At 43.9% G+C, this 20652-nt stretch overlaps 1 protein-coding gene across 1 annotated transcript in view; it reads left to right on the plus strand.

The window, feature by feature from the left end:
* Window positions 1-20652, plus strand: part of LOC146207455 (SEC14-like protein 2) — a 34363-nt gene that overhangs the window by 6456 nt on the left and 7255 nt on the right. The window contains exons 2-11 of the mRNA XM_084587526.1: window positions 4095-4164; window positions 7693-7736; window positions 9302-9364; window positions 10016-10109; window positions 11208-11302; window positions 12745-12826; window positions 16584-16664; window positions 17729-17815; window positions 18385-18491; window positions 19017-19121. Coding sequence (XP_084443652.1) covers window positions 4095-4164; window positions 7693-7736; window positions 9302-9364; window positions 10016-10109; window positions 11208-11302; window positions 12745-12826; window positions 16584-16664; window positions 17729-17815; window positions 18385-18491; window positions 19017-19121 — 828 coding nt within the window. The remainder of the gene's footprint in view (window positions 1-4094; window positions 4165-7692; window positions 7737-9301; window positions 9365-10015; window positions 10110-11207; window positions 11303-12744; window positions 12827-16583; window positions 16665-17728; window positions 17816-18384; window positions 18492-19016; window positions 19122-20652) is intronic.

Raw genomic sequence — 20652 nt, forward strand, 5'->3', positions numbered from 1 at the left:
CAAGTCGATCTGCACATGCGCAATAGAGCCTCGCTGTAGTGGATCGCGTTATGCTATATACATTATTTGAATAAAGCTGTGTAGCGTAACTTCTAGGATGTGTGCCTGGATAAAAGTGTCAACGCAAGCATTTGTGTTTCCGATGCGGCCTTTGGTGGCGATACTTGTCTTTCCTAATTTGGCCATTTCTAGCGTATAATAGCTCCGTTTTCAGTTTAGTTACAGTGGTCTCTGTTTACAGCTGTGCAAGTCAACTTTTTTTTTTTTTTTGTCTTGAGCGTCATTTCAGTTGGTCGCATGTAAACGACGACATAGCTACATTATCCACTCGTGAAGTATCAGGGAAGTGCAGGCCGGTACTGTTTCATTAGCGTAAATATGGGGCCACGGCAAAGCATGCATGGATAAAAAAGAAGTGCGCAGGAGAAACGGGCCAACCGTCGCATGACTTCTGACACGTGACCATGGACCGGAGACAGACTTCTGCGCTCGACAGTCAGCCGTCGCATAGCGCACGGTGTTATGTCATGCGACAGACACAATTTTTTTCTTCCTACGTTTCTGTTTTCAGTGTAGCACACTGCATTCGGACGGCGAATACAGGTAAAGCAGAGTTCCCGCGTGTGTAACGAAGCCTGCGTTGATGAAGTGGACATGTCGGTCAGCCTTACATTGACACAACAGCTGGCGACCTTCGCCTCATCTCAAGTGACAGCTTTGTGATGCATAGCTTTTTTTCCCGATGGGCTGTGGAAATATGCTCTGCTCGCTGAAGCATTCGCCAGATGCCGTATTCTTAAAGAAGGGACATGTATAATTACGCTAATGTACACGGAGCTCTGACCTAATGTTAGTACTATAAGTATTTCTTTCCTAATCCAAGTCAAATTTGCACTTTCTGTTTTCTTTGCCTTTCGTGGGTGGCAGCGCACTACTACGCCAAGTGCGCACACGAATTGAAAGGGAATTCCATAGAATCGAATAGAGTCCAACAATATAGAATCCACATGACGTGAAACTAAGCGAGGTGTTTAACATTGTACGGATGTAGACTGGCAATGGGATGGTGAAAGTGGCCCACAACCGAGCAGGCAGCGCTGTTTCTTTAAAGACAAAAACAAAACAAGTGATAAAAACGGAGGGTCGGTAGTAGACGTTACTCTTGCCGCGCTCATTAGGTAACAACGCAAATGATTCGACGAAGAGCGTCCTCAAAACACAGAACAGTACTGTAGTTAGTATCTTTAAACGCTCGTGGTGTCGAGAGAGGAGGGGCGAGGAAATAGCATGCGTGCTTATTTATTCTAGATTTCAGGTAGTATATAATCAGCTAGCTCGCGTTTATTTCATATCCTACTCGGCTTTCTTCCTGAGGGGCTTATCTCTACAATTTTGCTTTCCCCGACTTGCTGCGCTATCCGAAATTGAAGCTCTTCGTTAGCCTTTTGAAGCCATTTCGTTAGCTTCCAATTTTCTGCTCGGTAGGTGAGCACTGGCAATATGCAACTATGCCACGTGTTTCAGGGAAGATGGGAAATATATATATATATATATATATATATATATATATATATATATATATATATATATATATATATATATATATATATATATATATATATATATATATATATATATATTTAAAGCAGACTTTTTGAAGTTTGTAGCACTAACGATGTTGGCGAATATCTCCCAAAAAGTAAATCATGTGAACTGGCAAGGAGGTTTAAAATTTTCTGATAATTAACTTTTAACTATGACAGTTGGGCGCCTGGTTTCCATCAGCAATATGTAGCCGGCAGCAAGTAGTTATGTGCGTTTCCGAATTTGAAAAATGCGATTTTTCTCGGTGCTGGGGCTTACGAGGCTATCTCGCAAGAAGTTTTGGCTTTCGAAAAACCCGCGTTCTAAGTACGCCCTCTGCGGTATCAATCATGTGACGCTAGAGCAGGCGCCATTCTTTGTCCTGCGTGGGCTGCGTGGAGCACAGAGAAACGGCGAACACCGCGTGAGCGGGACAAACACGTGGAACTGGCGCGATTGATGGACTAATGCATTGTCGGCACTGAGGGCCATGCTTAGAGCGCGGAGTTTTCGAAACCGCGCGTCTTTTGGCGCGAGATAAAATGTTTTTGAGCTATAGAAGGGGTGTTTTCAAAATTCTAAAAGATGATATGGTTATTGATGACAGTCGACTACAAGCCTCGAGTTGCAATTGGCCTCCTAACTGTAGTACCTAAAAGTTATAAATTAATGAATCAGCGTACTATAGTTAGTTCCGTTCACCTTTTTTTCTTATAACCACGGACATTTGTATTATGGTGATGCAGAAGCCATTTTCATATCTCTAATGTTTGTTTTTAAAATTAGTGGCCGGCTTTTCCGAAACGCCTGGTTCACTTCAAGCCTTTTAGTTATTCAGCGAGTTTCTGTCTGATAGGTGAGCACTGGCAATGTACAAGTATACCTTCTCTTCGAAGGATTATCAGTGGCTGACCAAGTTGCGGTGGCATGACTACTTAGCCAAAGCAAGGACCTATTCCCTTCCATATTTTTATCACCTATGCGCCGCCATGATAGACCCAAAGTTGTTCTCAATCCATGACTTTCCCAAGAGATCTTTTCTGATAATAGGATTCCTGCTGATGCGAGATTGTCAGTCTACTCCTGTGCGCTGCGCGCTCCGGTGCGCAGGGTCACACGGTGATTGCGCAACATTTTCTTTTCTATTTCATATACGTATAGGTTACATAATGGTCACCTAATCTCCATTGGTCTCTTTTCACACGTCACCTTATCCACCGCTGTTTGGATGCTGACCGCAGTGATGGTATGCGGAAACTTCCTTCTATTGAGATTTCAGTGCAGGTTATCAGCGGCGGTTGAACAAAATTAATACGGAACCGTTTATTATGGGGAATCATCGGAACACGTAGTTTCGCTTTGGTCCGCAAAAATGCTTTAGTTGTCATTTGATTGCTTTTGTTTTTCAGCGAGACACGTTTTGCACAGCACAGGAAAGGAGTGATTTGCGTGTAGTGTAAGATTCTTCAGTGCCATTTTCCCACTGTTTTATGTTTAAATATAATGCCATAAAACTAGCCCAACAACACGTACTGTCCGCAGAAAAAGTTTATGGGACGAATGTGTACGAAAACATTTATTGTAGAGTAATCAATCATGTACCCTAGCCTAGTCGAAAAAAAAAAAAGCAACAACAAAAAAAAAAAAAACTGCTGAAAATTTCTGTTCATGAAAACAGAATTTCTGTGCGGGTTTTAACAGTGAACCTGTTGTGACAATATACATTTCTGTAGTAACATCAGAATTTCGTATAGTACAATATTTTGTACGGTAGAATATTGTGTCTTATTTTTACACGGTCGGTACGTTCTTCGACTGGGACGCGCGCTGATGTGTCGCAAGGAATGACAGGAGGTGCATTCCCCTGGTAGCAAGGCCACGCGGGCGAAAGCAGATATATATATATATATATATATATATATATATATATATATATATATATATATATATATATATATATATATAGCGGTGGACGTGGTTGAGAGTGGCGCTGGTGAACACTCTCAAGGTTCGTATACAGGCAACATTAATACCCAAGAAAGTAGCAGGTGGGACAGCGGCCGATGTAGCTCAGTTGGAAGAGCACCGGACGCGATATTTGGAGGTCGTGGGTTCGGATCCCACCATCGGCACGTTGTTTTTTCTTCTACTTTGTGTTTATTTATCTTTCCCCTGAACAGATTACGTTACTAATTTATGTGATTATCGAAGTAAAAATAAAAAAAATAAAGACAAAGTACAATCCCCAATGCTTTCCTTGGCCTCGCCGACTGTTGGCTTCTTTCTTTCATGTATCATAACGAGAACCTTCATTTCCCCTCCATTTATCTGCTTATATATAACTTTTGCTGCCTATAGTACTTAAAGAGAGAGAGAGAGAGAGAGAGAGAGAGAGAGAGAGAGAGAGAGAGAGAGAGAGAGAGAGAGAGAACACATACGGATCATGCATCGGCAACAGTATACATAATACATGTCGGCTTTCAGGTATATATTCTGAACAAATTTTGCAGTTCCGGGATGCCACAGCCGACCTTTCGCCACCGTGTCGGGAGGACTGGTACCTGCTGAAATGGCTACGAGGTAAGCGGGACAGTGAATAATTATAGAGCATACATTCCGATTAATGCAGGAATAGCTGCACGATTCACGTGCTCGAACTCCCGTGTCATAATCTGATTCGTACACAGATGCCGCTCAGTCGCATTCCACGTGACACATGCACGACGTTCCATGTACGCTGCCATGATCGGAAGGGTGGCTCCAGTGGAAACTTGCCATAAACGCTGGCGGAGAGGGAACGAGACAGCCTCCGTAGCTGGCTAATTGCTCAGTTACTTTTTGATGTAACCAACCAGCATCATAAAAAATTCATCTAGGCCTGCTCGGATTTTATGTTAGCGTGGTAAGCATTAGTTTAATTTGTGAAGTAAACATTACAAAAGCGCCGTGCTCGAAATATTAGCGTTCAGATCGTAACTATAATTCGACATTAGAAATTCTAATCTTGTTACAATGCTCAAAACACAACCAAATAAGCGCTATGAAGATTTTTAAAGCATCATTGTCATATTTTTTTCCCCCTGCGGGAATGAAAATTAGGGGTAGCCCCGCTGTGGTGGTGCAGTGGTGGTTACGGCGCTCGACTGCTGTGCCCAAGGGTGTGTGACCGAGTCCCGGCAGCGGCGGCCGCTTTTCGATGGAGGCGAAAAGCAAGGTGCCCGCAGGTGCTTTGCGATGTCAGTGCACTTTAAAAACCTCAGGTCTCTCATGGCCTGAGTCGCTTTGGGACGTTAAACTCAACCAAACCAAACTAAAAATTAGAGGGACACTTAAGCTCCGCCCTTGACGGTGTGATGGAACAGCGTCACTGGCTGCCGTTTGCCGGCTCCCCTTTTGTATCCGCGGTCGCGTACACGCCCTTTTTCCATTCAATTTAATAGCTAATATTTTAGTATTTGCTTTTATTATGCTACGCCTACTCATTAGCTTACAGTCGTAAGGTACCACACAATGTGAAAGCAAGACCATGCGCTCGAAAGAGTCTCCCGCTTTAATCGAAAAGCCGTACGAATGTGCTTGCGTGGCCAAGGATTAGCGTGTCTAACTTGGGGTCCGGATCCGGGCCCATCTCAGCTTCTCACTCATGAAAGCTGCCGGAGGTGGCAGCACCTGCCAACTTGGCCACGTCACGTGGTCTCGTGACGTCACACAGCCCGCGACCAATCAGTACACAGCTGTGTCACCTGCCAACTACCACCTGCGAGAAGCATGCTCTTGATTTTTTTTGCAACACTGATAAAGCCGACGCCGGAATTTCATGAGGACGAGGCCCAATTTAACGTTGTTGCGTAAACACTTTTTAACTAGTAGGTATTTGCACATAAGGCACGTTTAATGACCGGCTATATACGCGTGAAGACGTGTACTATAGTTGTGCTGCATTCTACTGTGCGCTCGCCGTTATTGCTTGTGTTTACTTTCTAAGTTTTCAACTTGTGGCGGATCTCGATTGACGCGTCTAGTTTTGGGGGGTTAATTACTCAACCATGTAAGCACAAGTTGCGCATATGTTCCTTAAATATTTAAGTAAGGTGATGAAAAGGCTATTTCTATGTTTATATGTGACATTTTTGGAACATTAGGAAAACTTTCACGTGAGCTTAAGCGATGCAGTGATTAATTACTATTTATTGATTAATTATTTCGTTAAGCACTAATTAATGACTAAGTACTAGGTAAGTAGGTAATTTATTATTTGCGTACTTAACGAATGATTATTCAATTCACTAACTACGGGCTATGGGGACGTCATATTAGCAGAAAGCTCCGGAATATTTTTGACCACTTATTGTTCTGTTACGTGCGCTAACATAGCACAGCTAGTACACGGGTACGTTCTTCTTGCGTTTTCCTTTCGTTAAAATGCGGCCGCCGTAGGCGGGCTTCAACCTATAGGTCCTCTAGATCAGTAACTGAGCACGGTAAGTACTGAGTGAGCACAGCAGCTGAAGCATAACAGTATTACACAGGGTCACTACTTGACATCCGTAACTCCATGGCGTCGTCTATTGGCTGCCAATAACGAACTTCGCATAACTGAATTAGAAGGCTTTAAAGTCTTAATTTCGAGAAAAATATAGAATCCCGAGACACTACGCGAGAAGAGTAACTGTCATGATCGACTCTTCTTTAAAGCTGCAGAATGCTTCGCGCCTTGACATCTGTCATTTTAGACGGTCGTAGAGAACGAATGGGATGTTTTAACGTCCAAAGCTCACGCGGTGGTTTCCATAGCAACGCTGCTGCAACCACCCAAGAGATGCGCTTCGTAGAAATGGACTGGTAGAGGATTATGAAGAAATCGATTGTGTGTGACCGCGATGCTGCTATAATGGCTGCGTTTGTCTATCGAGGCGATATCGACTGCTATCGAGGCGATAGCAGTTTTTTTTTCTTTTGTTGGCAGAAACAAAGTAGCTGACTATTGCTATCCTATGCATGTATTAGAGCAAAATACACTAACGTGATCATCTTGCCAGATATATTCAGAAGGGACTTTTTTTTTTTTTTTTTTTCTATTTTACGAATTAAGGATTGACGATGCCATGTAACAGAGGACGGCTCAGCTAAGATTTTAAAGATCCTGTTTATATAAGTTCGACTTTGAAAGTGACAGGCCTCAGGATCTGTTTAATCTCGCTAAAAAATTCGGCAGCCATGGCCAAAGCGTGGTTACTGACAAGACTTATTTGTACTAGAAAATCTCGTAAATACGATTGAGCAGCTCCGCTGCACTTCATAGTTTATTAAACATTTTGCTACCACAAGAACTTTTGCTCATATTATGTGTTACGCGGTCTAGAATGTTCATCGTATGAAAGGAACTGTGAAAACAAAACAACTTCAGGGCTGAAAATTTACGTAGAGGTCAGTTTTGTTCCGTTCGAAATTTAATTCTCGGTAGTGCGCTGGACTGAACGAAATGAAACGCGCATGCGAGAACCCGTTTGCAACACCAAAACGGAGACCTCGACGGTACAGCCAGTGCACATTAAAGAGTTTATTTCCATTTACTACAAACTAAGGAGCAGCCGCGAAACATCTGCCTCAGTGAGCAGCTTTATTTGCTTGGGCGGCTACCTTCCTTGTTTCACGGAAACTGACAGCACGAATACGGTATTCAAGCTGAACGCTAACTTAAACGAATAAATAAAGAGTGTAGTCATCTTCAATCTAAAGAACAAAAAAAAAATAAAAATAAAAAGGAACATGGCTACATCTAGGAATAACACTTGAAATTAATTGAAAACGCAGAACAAGAAGCTGCGTTCGCTCAGAAAAGCTACTAATGCGAACTACAAAAAAAGTTAGCTTGAGTGTAATTCCGCTTAAACCGATTAAGACATGTGAAGCAATTGTTTGGCATAGTTTTACTTGGCGGTTGGCGAAAACACCTAGGCATCAGAATGCACGCGGGGTTTGATGAGCGCAGCCATTGTATAACATAACATTGTATAAACTTATTACAATGTATGAGCTTGGCATTCGCATGCCGCACACTTTTTGCTGACCGATGTATCTCGCACTGATGGCGCTTTTCTCTTGTAGCGAGGAAGTTCGACACTGACGAGGCGAAGAAAATGCTGAGAGAGGTAAGTAACCTCACTCCCTCGCGAAGGGAAAAGAGCGTGGTAAAGGAACAGCCCAAGGGACGGGACACAAGGGAGCCAAAAAGGACGCACACAGGCGCTGTTCCTTCACCATGTTGAACCAACTAGCCCGCCAACTCGCTTTTATAGGAAAGGAGCGGCCGGACCTCTATGTTTGGGGTGCTTTGCCTCGCGTCATACTTCTGGCCTATGATCTCAGCACCGATGTGAGTGATGGCTTTGAACAAGCGCAAGACGAGCGCAACATAGTAAATGATCACCAAATGAGTAATGTATGCCAGCACTCGAACGCCGATATTTACTCTTTGATGAACTATACGGGTATGGTGCCAGGTGCCTGCGGCCAAATCCACAGTGCTCGGCTCAAAAAAATTTCGGTTTGACCGCGGGGTTAGTCGTTTATTTGACATCAGGTGCTCGGGGCGTCCACAGAATGCCAGCTGCTGAGCTTGACAGAATGCTGTGACCATCTGTGTCCAGAGTGCTGCATCACGCGGAAGGCGATGTCAATGCACCCATTGCGAGCACGCATGTGAGAGTAGCAGGGTTGAGTCCCAAATGCCGCCTGATATTTAGTTTTTTATGAGTGCAAGATTTACCCCGGCCCGCGTAATGCCTGGGAAAAGTTTGTGTGTGTGTGTGTGTGTGTGTGTGTGTGTGTGTGTGTGTGTGTGTGTGTGTGTGTGTGTGTGTGTGTGTGTGTGTGTGTGTGTGTGTGTGTGTGTGTGTGTGTGTGTGTGTGTGTGTGTGTGTGTTTGTGATCTACAGCAAACCTACAGTCTATAGGATCTGACTATAGACAGTCTGTCTATATATATTAAATATATATAGGCTTTCTGTAGACAAATGCTATAGTCTGTCGGTCTGCTGTAGATCTATGCCTTCACACTTTAATTGACTTCCGTCTATGAGAGTCTATGTGCTTCTTTCTATCAGACCCTCAGCACAGTTTATTTATTTATTTTATTTATTTATTAATACTGCAATCCCAGGAAGGGATTTTCGCAGGGTGAGCATACAGAAAATAGGTAAGTACAAATATTAGGAAAAAAAAAACTGTAGACAGTTGTCTAAAGACTGCTTATACCACGAATATGGAAAAATATATTTCTAAGAAGAATCTTAGTCTATAGACCGTAATTAAAAAGGAAACGAAATGTGTTATTAGAAGGCAAAAAAACGTCTTTAAACAGTTTTTTTTTTTTTTTTTTTATAGGAAAGCATGCATAGACGAGACAAGCCGCTGATAGACACTCATTGCGTGATCAGCAATGCTTGACTCTATGCAAACATTCCAGTTAATGATCGCCATCATCATCATATATTTCCCATCGTACTGCGTGTCACACTGTATTTGTATTTGTAAAGGAAGTTTAAGCTCAGCTGCGGGCGTAAATGTGACTTTGAGCGCCTGAATTCTTACTGCGATGCTTTTCTTCAATGCATCCGTGCCGGGCTAGACATTGTGACCTTGTGCATAATTCGTTAAGCTTATGCCGCGAGAAGGTACGTTTACGAGGCCGCTCCATAAATATTTCATTGCGCAGCACATCGCCTGGCGGAAAAAGAATCAAGTGGACAGCATACTGGACGACTACCAAGCCCCCACGGTAAGTACACGCGCACGTGCCTTGTTGCAAAGAGCTGTGGGACGCCTTCGCGAGCGCTGTACTGACAGTTACTCATGGTTGCCCGTATTCTGGCAAAACAAACAAACAAACAGGAGCTTAAGTGAAAATCAAGGATATGTTGGGGCTTAATACAAAGAAAAAAATGCTACCTGTCAGTACGTAAGCTACAGGATGCATGATTCAGCTAAACAGGCACATTGTCGAGTATCTTTATCAAAAAAAATTACGGAGAATTGGGTGCGCTTTCACATTTTCACTTCAGTTTCAATTTTGTATCGCCGTAAAAATGCATCTACAAGGCCTGAGTAGCGAGTCTGATTCGGCATCCAAAAGTCCCAGTGCGTTCGATTTCCATCTTTTGCTGCAGAGTTGACAGCTCCTGCCAATGCGGCTTCAGACAGACATGTATCGATGAAATCGGTGTATGAGGTTTCCGTCTTTAGCGCTGTAAAAGTCGACTGGCTGGTACATCACCTTATTTCAAATTGCTCTTTAATCTACTGCAGCGTTACGAGACTGCACGCCAACAATTTTCAGTCGCTGATTGTGTCGTGGAGCTTGTTTGGTCACACTGGCTGTGTGGTTCACGTCGAAAGACCATCACGTCTGTTGTACGTGGCTACGTCGCAGGTCTTCACGAAGTACTGTCCGGGCGGTGTCGCAGAATGCAGTCCCGACGGTCGGCCCGTTCTTATAGTGCCTGTCGGACAAGGAGATTTCAAAGGTATGCTACATGGCCGGAGAAAGCCTGGCTGAAAGGCACTACATGTAGTAGATTGGATTCGACATTCTCCCGTTTTTAACTGTTTCTGAACGCGAATAATTGACGTAACAAAAAAAAAAGCTGGCTAGTTGGTGGTTCGAGTCAGAATGCTTAGTGGGACCACGCCAATGAAAACACGGGACCGCACTTCGGCCGCGTGTTCTTCCTGTGTTTTCATTTGCTCGGTCCCAACTGTACGCATTCTAATAATAACCGCTGGCTGTAAATAGTCAGTAGCGTTGCTTTTTTTTTTTCTTCAGTGCTTCCCAGCTAGTAAATATTTTTAAATTCCTCTCGCCAGTGACCCGTTCAGATTTCCCGTTGTTTCGAACATAGCTGGTCTAGTTCGTCCTGCGTACACCGATTTGACGGCCGCATTGCCAAGCCTTTTATCTGCAGTTTTTATGACGCCAACAGGAGAGCTCGAGTCTAAGGGATAAATGCACAACCGCACCGTTAGAATCTCGTCTTTATGCCTCGGGCCGATCTCGCGAACTGTATTCAGATTTTAGTTTCCGTTGTCGAGTATGCAGTAACCGACGAGCTTGTCACGGGCGTCGCCTCGAGTCACAAGTTGATGTGAGCGAAATGTAGCGGCCTATACAGTCTCAAGAACCGGCATCGAACTTATTTCTTTGTACGTATACAAATTTAGCGGCAGCAAATTCAAAAATAGAAAAGAGGTATCTGCGTTGCTTTTTGTTTGGTAAAGTTAGGTCACGTTTTGATTGTTACGTATTCTCTCTGCTTTAATTTCTGCGCAACACTCGGTTTCTTATGTTCAATAAAATAAGCCAAAAGTTGGAAGATGCCGGCTTGCGCAAAATCTTTGCAACCTAACGATCATTATGCGCTAATTATTCTGGGCTTGCTGGGACTGGTTCGTCGCTGGAGGACTTCAGTTCCGGAGCCTGCAAGCCTATTATGTCGGTGTTTTAACAATTCGCTTGAACAGCTAGGTGACACTCAGTGTTCCGTCTAACCGCACGAAATTATTGGTACTTCTTTGTACAAAGAAAACTAGGTAAATTTGTAGTTTTTGTCTCTCTCTACGCACAGGCCTCCTTGAGGCGGCACCAAAAGCAGATCTGCTTCGCCACTGCATCTTCCTACTTGAGTCGCTGGAAGATCTGAAAAGGAAGCTCACCTTGCAGGTCAGTGCTGTAGAGAGATGCCCAAGAATAACCAGTGCAATGCGGACTGTAGGACGCTTAGAACCTTCAATGCGCCTGCCTTTCAATGACGCTGACCTTGCGGGATAGATGCATGCCATGTTGGCTTTGTCTTTGGATGAAGCGGTTTGCTTGTGTGCCAGGAGACATCAGGAACTGAGCTTGCCGTGCTGGTATAGTCGAGCGTTGCTTACTGCTTTTCGCCCGGACTCTTGATTCGTACTTATAAACACACATATGCGGACACCACATGGCTGTTAAAAATATTTGGGAAACGTAACCTGTTGGGCCAGCTGGTGCATGGTGACGGTAAAAACCAGTAGAAAAGGCGGCGTTATTTGAAGTATGAAAGGTCATCAACGAGCCCAGTTCTTGACACTCATATTCTTGATTTTCTCATTCAGCCAGCGTCTACATATGTTGTGGCTAATTTAGTTGTTCCTTCATTGGCTAATTTTTTCCTTCAAACAACGAGTCACCCACTCATTCTCTGTCAGTCAGTCATCGAGCCTTTCGAACCACTTTCATGATTTAACTGTGTACAGAATAAAATATACAGTGTCGCAGTTTTTGATGCACGATGTAAACAATCATAGATCATAAATCAACGTACATGTTGGTGGATTCATTTCGACGCGAATTATGTCGATTCGAATCTAATACATGGACGTTTAGGTACTTAAACAGGCAGAACAAATATTTTCAAGCATTTCTAATCGTTGTTTCGGCGTGCTACTTTCATTTGGCTCTGTAACAGTTTAAAGAAATCAGGAAAGGCGCACTAATACAGCCACAAATAATAAAATCGGCCAGTGTGCCTTCTTCGCTAGGTGTGGCGCCCTCTGGTAACTGCGAGCAGCGAAAATTCCTCCCCTTCTAGTCGAAAATAAACATACTTGGGAGACGCAGCCCTGAACAGTTTCCGCTATACGCCAAACTGCGCCTGCGAAGTGTGTGCTTGACAACTAACGTCACTGGCCACATATACGCTTATCACGAAAATGAACTGCTCTTGCGCAGCTAGGAGGTTCGTTTTCAACCAGTGGAGCGGCGCGCATGCGCAAAGCGACCGTGTGATAAAAGTGGATTACGAGAAGAAAGTGGATTGCAGGCAAAGACGTCGATACCTTTCCGCGCATAGGCCTTTCCAAGAACCGTTCCTTAGATTTCGCCGTATTAGCTCGCTGGACAGCTTTGTGCTGCTGGCGAAAGAACGATGGAATGTGTAGCAGTAGCTCTTTGCACCCGCTCGGTGTACAGTGTGAAGAGCGGGTGTTTTGACACTTGGAACGCAAATGTAAAGATCCGTAGGTGCAATAAGCACTGTATGTACTAGGCTGCAGACAGGTAGCTCTGCCGTGTTGCCATCTTCCAGATGTGTGATGTTGGGAAAAGGAAATTGTGAAATCGCCATCTTCGCGCAGCACGGGGGCCGTCTGATACAGACCATGTACGTGGTGTCCGACATGGAGGGGTTCTCCTTCTGGCAGCTCTCTTCCATTGAAGGTGAGCGAAAAATAAGGACGCATTGAGAATTTTCTTTATCCCTACATATCGCTTTGACCATTTCATACAAGATTGGCGTTTTTAATAACATGGTTTTGTTTCTGGAACCCTTTATATTTCAAACTTCGTCCATGCATTAGTGGTTGAGAAATCCTTGCTGCGTTTTATTTATTTCCATATATTACTTTCCGCTTATTGGTTAACATGCGTAGTTATAGCTCTATATTATCTCCCATCTACATGTCGTGAGAAGAATGGATGATTGATGGTTTGCTATGGTTTGAGAATGGTCCACAAAAGTTGAGTAAAACAGGAAGTGAGAGGACGGAATGAAGCATGGTTGTCGGCAAGGTATGACAATATCAGCAGTAATCCTGTATGCCGGGTGTTTCAAGTTGTTTGATACAGATTTATCTCTTCGAAACTGCGAAAGATACTTGTGTAGTCTCTGCAGGTCCTAATGAGTTGATGATCAGTTAAGTAAAGTTAACTAATCGTGCCAACATTCATGATAAGTTGATTTTCTTTTTTATTCGGAGGCGTGGCACGAAATATTGAACGTCGAAGATGCGCGTTTCAAAGATCATGGAGTCGGCCTTTCATGCATTGAACATTTTTTGTGCATTGTTTGTCTGTCGAATACAGACGCCGTCAGTGTATTGTTGTAGCAGTTAAGATGATTTTGGCGACAATACCATGTGTAACGACGCCATTTTATTAGCGTGCAATATGCACAAGTGAATTCTACGAGGTTACAGTGTGCATTTTCGACGTTCGATATAACGATCCACATTGCTGATTAAGAAAAAAAAGAAAAAAACGGCCCTTACTTTTGACCTTTATGATCCTCAGTTTCGCGATGTAATTGCATCCTTAAAATAAAAAATGTGATTTTTTTTTTTACAGCATTAAACTTGTAGTTGTTAAGCTTTATAACGTGTACATTGTTCGCCGTGTCATATACAATCAACCTTAATGGATCGCTACGGTGTATCCTTCGTAGCTTTTTAAAAAGAAATTATATTGAACAGTTATCTTGCATATATGTAGCTCCCCAGTCGAAAATATAGACACAGGTCTGTGCCAAAAATGCCATAAAATATTCTGCAGACGTAACGTCAGGCTTTTCCGTAGTCTGTAGCTCTGGAGCACTATTCTATTGTTAAAATAGAAAATGCTAATGTAGCTACAGAAATGTCTGTTGTCACAACTAGTTTACTGTCAAAAACCGCACAGAAATTGTTTTGTGACGGCAGAAAATTTTCTGTAGTTTTTCCCGGCTCTGTTGGCACGACTAAGCGAAGACGTTTATGCTGGTATTGATCGATTTGAATGAGAATGCGAGGTTGTGTGGCATTTGGCTCATTCGTAGTGCGTCAACATGAAATTGCTTTCCTTTGTCGTGCATTGAATCGCTGTAGCTTAGGAGAACGTTCTGTGAGATGCTCGGTGAAGTTACACGACACATTGCCTGCCGCACTTGCAGTCATCACAATAAATTTAGCCTCGATTTAGCAGTGCCAGCAACAGTGTCTACCCCAGTGTTATGTTCGGGGCGTGAGAGCCCCGTGAGCGAGGAACCTCTCGATTCGGTTGCTGGGTAGAGACTGCGTTTATTGTGCCTTCGGAAGAGAGGGAATAGAAGGAAAGAAAGAAACGCGAGCGCTTGTAAACAAGGCATTGCTTCTCGTGCCTTCGTTCTACTCTTTACAGACTTTTTTTTTTTTTTTTTCTGGCGTGCATGTTCGTTAAATTTGTCGTTATTCGCGTTTCAGCACTTTCTGCCTTTATCGAGCAAAATAGGTTTTTTGGCCTTGCTTTATTGGCGAGGCCGTAGACCGTTTAAAGCAGCCTTTACAGTGAGAAACCAAGGAAGGATGGGCCTAATTCTGCACACTATGCTCGTTTTTCGGAAAAGAACAGGGACGCTACAAAACTCGCGCGATAAACGGTGGCGGCCTCAGCTAAGAACGTTTGTTTCTTGGAGCATGATTGAGTTATACATGAACGATACAGAGCTTTGCCTAGAAGGGGAATGGCTTCTTTTTGCCTGTTCTTTGTATTGTAAGTGAGGCTATGGCGGTGTAATTGCTGGTATTAATTGCAAGTTTTACCATGCCAAGTAGCCACCAACAACCTAAAGGCCATGCGCGAATTCGCTAGTAAGAAAGTATACACGTGCAAAAATGCTTAGCTTTTTTTCAGGCAGTTTGCGGGCACGAATGTGATTAATCATATATTTATTTTGTAGGCTTGTATTTCTTTTTGGTTTTCCCACCCTGCTATGATCTGTACCAGATCGCAGTATCTACAAATAATAATAAATAATACTGAGTGTGAAGCGGCTGTGGCGTTTTGCTTCGTCTCCAAAATACCTGCTGGGCGGAGAGCGGTAAACACACTGACGTCGATGAGCAAAAACGGTCGTTTTCATGCTGACACTTAGATTGGCGTCCAAAAACTCTATCGGTGGTTGAAATTAGGGTGGTGGGTGATCTGTCTCGCTGAGTATCACGGAAGTGATGTGCTTGGCTTACAAGGTCTTAAATTTCTCCTCTTAACGCTTGAAGCTGGAATGGATGCAGTCGCGATATCACAACGCACGTGTCGTTGCGCTTTGACATTGCTATATACGCCACTTTCAAATGGTCATTGTTTCATTTTTGTTTTATTTATTTCCGTGGGTAGAGAAATACGCGCATGCCTTGCTGTGGACAATGAAGGCAGATGGCGGTGCGAATCTCTTATGATCCGAGGCAGTTGGCCACGCTGTTGAAGTGCCGTTCATCATTGCAGCCTTGCTCTGTGGCAGCACCTGTGTGCGTCTACGTTACGGATAATTTTCGTCGCTTTCCTTCTTCCTTTCGGATTAAGCAGAAAGGAAAGCGATCCTGCGAGTAGATTCAGCCGAAGCCCAGATGAACAAACCGAGAGAGCTGCCGATTTATCATTATCTTTGCATGTCCTCTCAAAGAGCGGCGGACCGGGCGCCGTGTGTGCCGACCATCTCCTTTCTAAAATCCTTGGCCTACGGTTATTTGTGCAGCCGACCGTGCTGAAAAACGAGTTGCAGCAGACATAACAGTGGGCCGAGCCTATCGCGAAGAGCTGCAAAAAAAAAAAAAAAAAAAAAAAAGTAAAAAATAAAAATAAAAATTTGGCTGCTTTTATCTGAATTTGTCTTTTATTTATTGCTGAAACACTTTTTTAATATCGTTAAGACTTTCCTGTGCCTGCGCATCTACACAGTATCCAATATCGCAGTTATTTACAGTATCCGACTAAAATAAGTTTTGCAGCTGAAAGCCTGCGTTCGGAGTTTCGTAAATTACAATTTATAAGCAACGATTCCTTTAACACGCTCAGCTCAGCACACTGTCGGATCGTGTGCCCTTCTCCGAGATACGTCTAAATAAAAAGGCGGCTATTAGTTTTGCTAACCTATTTTCCATACAGGAATGTGTACGCCACTTAAATACTAAGGATGAGCGGCAGACTGAACCGCACGAAACTGATCAGTAATGCCACTAGCCCCCTTTATTCGACATACTGTGCATACTGCGGAGCGGTGACGTGCTGTAGCTTGGTATATCATATCTTCAACATTGTAGCCTGAAAAGAGCCATTTTTGATTTGAATCGTCAAGAATAGGACTGTACAGATAAAACTATAGCGCTTGTTCACTTTTGAAGCCGCTCCACTGAATGCATACACATTATGAGATTCCAATGCATATGTCTTGGTGACAAATCTGCAGTGGTGTCTGCGATCACCGAAACGGTACGGATGTACGAGGATAACTACCCGGAGATCCTTGAGGAGGCCTACCTTGTTAACGGTGGGTGCGCATTTTCATCTTAAAGCTCTGACATGAACTGATCGGGCCGTTGTTTGTCGTAGCGTCTGAAGTTCCAGGCGACTTGAACACGTAATTTAAATGTGCAGTCTTGGTCAAAAGTCCTGAAGCCAAATAGTTTTTGTCTCTGCAACACAGTAAAGCCGTCATGGGCCCCATTAAAGACTGCGAAATGCTACGAGACAGTTTCTATTTGCGATAAGAAATCATTATCTGGCATTTTGAATACGCTTTGGCCATTAATGATGGCATGATGGCTCCATTTAGCGGCTGCGGCGAAATTCCTTTGGATTCAGGGCTTTTGACCAAGACTACGTATTATAGCATACTGAGGTGTTAGCCGGCTATCGGGAAAGTGCAACTTGGACTTGCGGGGTTTAAATTGCGTAGGCATGTTTGCCTCTCTTGCAAAAAAAAAAAAAAAAAAAAAAGAAAAAAAAAGAATAACAGGGCCGTATGCGCTGAAGGTAATGATATCAACATAATTTTTATAGTGCTACAAGGCGACGAACGCCTCTCCTACCAACGCTTCCGTCATTTTGCTTGCGGAAGACAAACCAAATTTGTTTTGATTCGTTTTCAACTTATTGTAATGTATATATTTTTGCTAGCTGAAGAAGACGATTCTACAAAAAGGATAGAGTTTGGATACAGTCCTGGTTATATGGGGCAAATTAAGTACATGCAGAGGTTATACCTTTCTAACCTCTCACATATATTCGATTTTTTTTTTTTTTTTTTTAGCTCCTATCCACATAACACCGCGATGCATATGCCATCATTGGCGTCCACATCCGGTCACTTATTTTAGCACTATTACGGTCCAGTAGAGAAGATAATGGTCGCATGTCACGTGAAAACGAATTAAGGAAACAGGCTCTAAACAGCATGGATATTGCGTACAGGGCGTATTCTCACTTGTTTGCCGCTTCGATAAGTCATAAAGCGCTTTACGACAACGATTTCTTGGACGCTTCCGCCATATTGCTAAGAAATTCACCGGCTGCCGGGTGTGGTATTTGAATGGTGTTTGCGTTCTTTCCTAGCACCCAGCTTGTTTCCCATGTTGTGGAACATCGTGAAGCCGCTACTGACTGAGAGGACGACGAGCAAGATACACATCTTCGGGAAAGGTGAGTGGGCCTAAGTCCCCGTTAGCGCAGCACACGCTTGGCTGGCGGTGAGACTAGCTGCTACAAAGTATCTGGCTTCTGGCGTGTTCATTTTTATATCCACTTACCCCCTTTCCCCAGTGCAGGGTAGCGAACCGGTTGCTGTTACGGGTTAACCTCCCTGCCTTTCCTCCTCATCTTCCTCCTCCTGGCTTGTTCACGACAAGCTGTAACTTGATTATACGTAGCCCCCAGGTCTAACGAGAGAACTGAGTTGGCACTGGCAAACTAGGCCGTGCCCGACTAGAGAAACAGGGTGAAAGAGGGGAGCTGGCTGAAATGCGGTCCTCCAGTTTCAAGCATTGGCACCACACACCAGCCGATTACGTGCGGGGAGACAATTTGGCAGAGAGGACTGCATAAAGCATATGAGTACACAGAGGGAGATAAGAAGTGGCTTCTTTGTTTTTGATGGGAACTTTCTACGAAATTTCGCGGGCATAAGACATTAAGCAGACATTTAAATGGGGTGAGTAGTCTGTTCTCGGCTAATGGCTAAATGCATGCGCGTCATCTGTGGAGCTTTGCAGAAGGCTGGCGGGAGCTGCTGGCAGCCCGCTGGGATGTGGAGCGCCTTCCCGCGCACTGGGGTGGCCGCCTGAGGGGACCGGATGGCGATGGCCGCTGCACGCACATGGTTCGCAAGTTTGGCTTATGCCTTTCATATCATCTCAACTGCAGTGCGCTGAGGTTTGGGCTACCTCTCGAGATATTTGTTTTTACTGCCAACACTGAAGTGTAATAAAATGTTTCTGAAGTGCTTAACTTGTCCGGCTTCTCAAGAGGCGCTGAAGAGAGGCAAAAGTTGATGCTTTTCGCACTAGGCAGAACTTGCATGCTTGATGCAACCATCCAGGGCGTTGTAATGCAGAACACGCTTAAGCCTGCCTTCCTTCGAAGTCAAGCGGCTCTGTTCGTCCCAGCATCGGTGTCTTCGTCTGAATAATTCCTCGTTCTAAAGCTTAGAACCCAGAATTAGTTACTGGGTTTTAAACTCGACAGGGTGACGCGGGCGTTGATAGAATGGAACTTTCCTGTGCGCAAGAAATGTGAACACGATGTTAGCGGTGCACAGGTGGCGGTAGCATTTGCAGCTTTTCTGAAAGGTTACAGGGCTGCCTGACGAAGTTAATACAACCACCACGACGACTCTCGCGCGCAGATCTGCCCAGGAGGTCCCGTTCCGGACAATTTCCGACGAAAGTGGGCGGATACAGGGAACTCTAAGTCACACACCGTAGCAGCCGGCTCCTGCTGGACGTTGCCGGTAAGCGCCTGGCATGGCCTGGATGGATATGCCCACTTCATTCAAGGGGCGCACCTCTGCTTTATTGTATGCCTTTCCTGTTTCGGTTCTTCAACGTAATTGAACTCGTTTGTATGGTTTTCGCGCAGAATTGATGAACTGTTTACAGAACATGAATTAACGACCGTCGTACGATTTGCTGCAAGGCTAATATTAAGATTTGTATAGAACAGCTTCCAAGCAACAAGGGGCACTGGAGTATGCGACCCAAACTACGCAATCGTGACTTGTCACGTTCGCCCAATAGAAGAAGAACGGGGCATTATCCGATGCTATACCTACAACGTGTCGAGCAAGCTAATAGAGCGCCTTTTGTGTCTTTGTGCCGCTTACTTGGTTTTGCATGGGAAATTTTAATGCCGACTTTTATGATTATCACTCTTCACCCTCTGTTCGACTGCAATGCATCTGTAGCGTTGTGAATATGAAAAAAATAATAATAAAGGAACTGGCTAATATTAATGTCTCATGGGGCTCTTTGGAAGGTTCCGATTGCCCTGTTTGCTACTCTCTATTTTACTGCATCTCACATCTTATACACAAGGAACAGCGTAAAGACGGTCGTCAATGAAAAAAGAATATAGTGCACTTTTTTTTTTGTTACGTCGTTTGTAAGCGCCCTGCAGTGAGGTAACTTACTACATGTCTGCTTGGAATCACCCCCTGGTGTCGGCATTTCGGTGCATGCAGTAGGGATAAATACTTAAGGTCTGCATTTAAGAGCATACCGCTCCAGTTTGCCAACTCTCCTTGAGGATCCTTGTTCGCGTACATGTACTTTGCTACTTGCCTGATTAGTAATCCCTTAACTGCTTCATTTACTATCTCACACGTACTCTTTATCATACAGTCGGGCGTGAAAGACCACCCGACGAATTCAAGCCGTACGAATGTGCCTGCATGGCCTGGGGCTAATGTATCTAACTCATAATGCGAGAGTCTCGAAAGGCTGATTCTGATCTCACACCCTCCCATGTTAAAGGAGATGACAGCTCGATCCAAATCGACCATGTCATGTTGCTGCGTGACATGAAGAAAACCTGCTCTGTATACTTGTCTATGTACACGGTAACAACCAACTTTGTTCATATATTTCTTGCATTTTTTTTTATTTTGTACCATTAAGTCCTTTCAGTGCACTTTTTTTTCCTCTTTTGTTTTGCTATCTTACCTTTGTAATTTAACTGATACAGTCACTCACAGGGGTCCTCCCGACGGTTATTACCTTGGGGCCTCGTTCTGTAGAACTTTATTGGGGTGTTTCATATGTACCGAACGAAGCCAATCAATCAATCAATCAATCAATCAATCAATCAATCAATCAATCAATCAATCAATCAATCAATCAATCAATCCTGTTTTACCCATGCAAGCCGTATACTTCCACCTTTCAGAGTCATATAGTCATGATTTTCCGCTCACAATACCGGGGCCGAATTTTCTGGAGAACGCGGCCTTAATTTAACGCTATCACGTTATAACACAAAAAGCT

Source organism: Amblyomma maculatum, chromosome 1, assembly GCF_055883805.1.
Source record: "Amblyomma maculatum isolate TAMU_Amacu chromosome 1, ASM5588380v1, whole genome shotgun sequence".
Classification (NCBI taxonomy): domain Eukaryota; kingdom Metazoa; phylum Arthropoda; class Arachnida; order Ixodida; family Ixodidae; genus Amblyomma; species Amblyomma maculatum.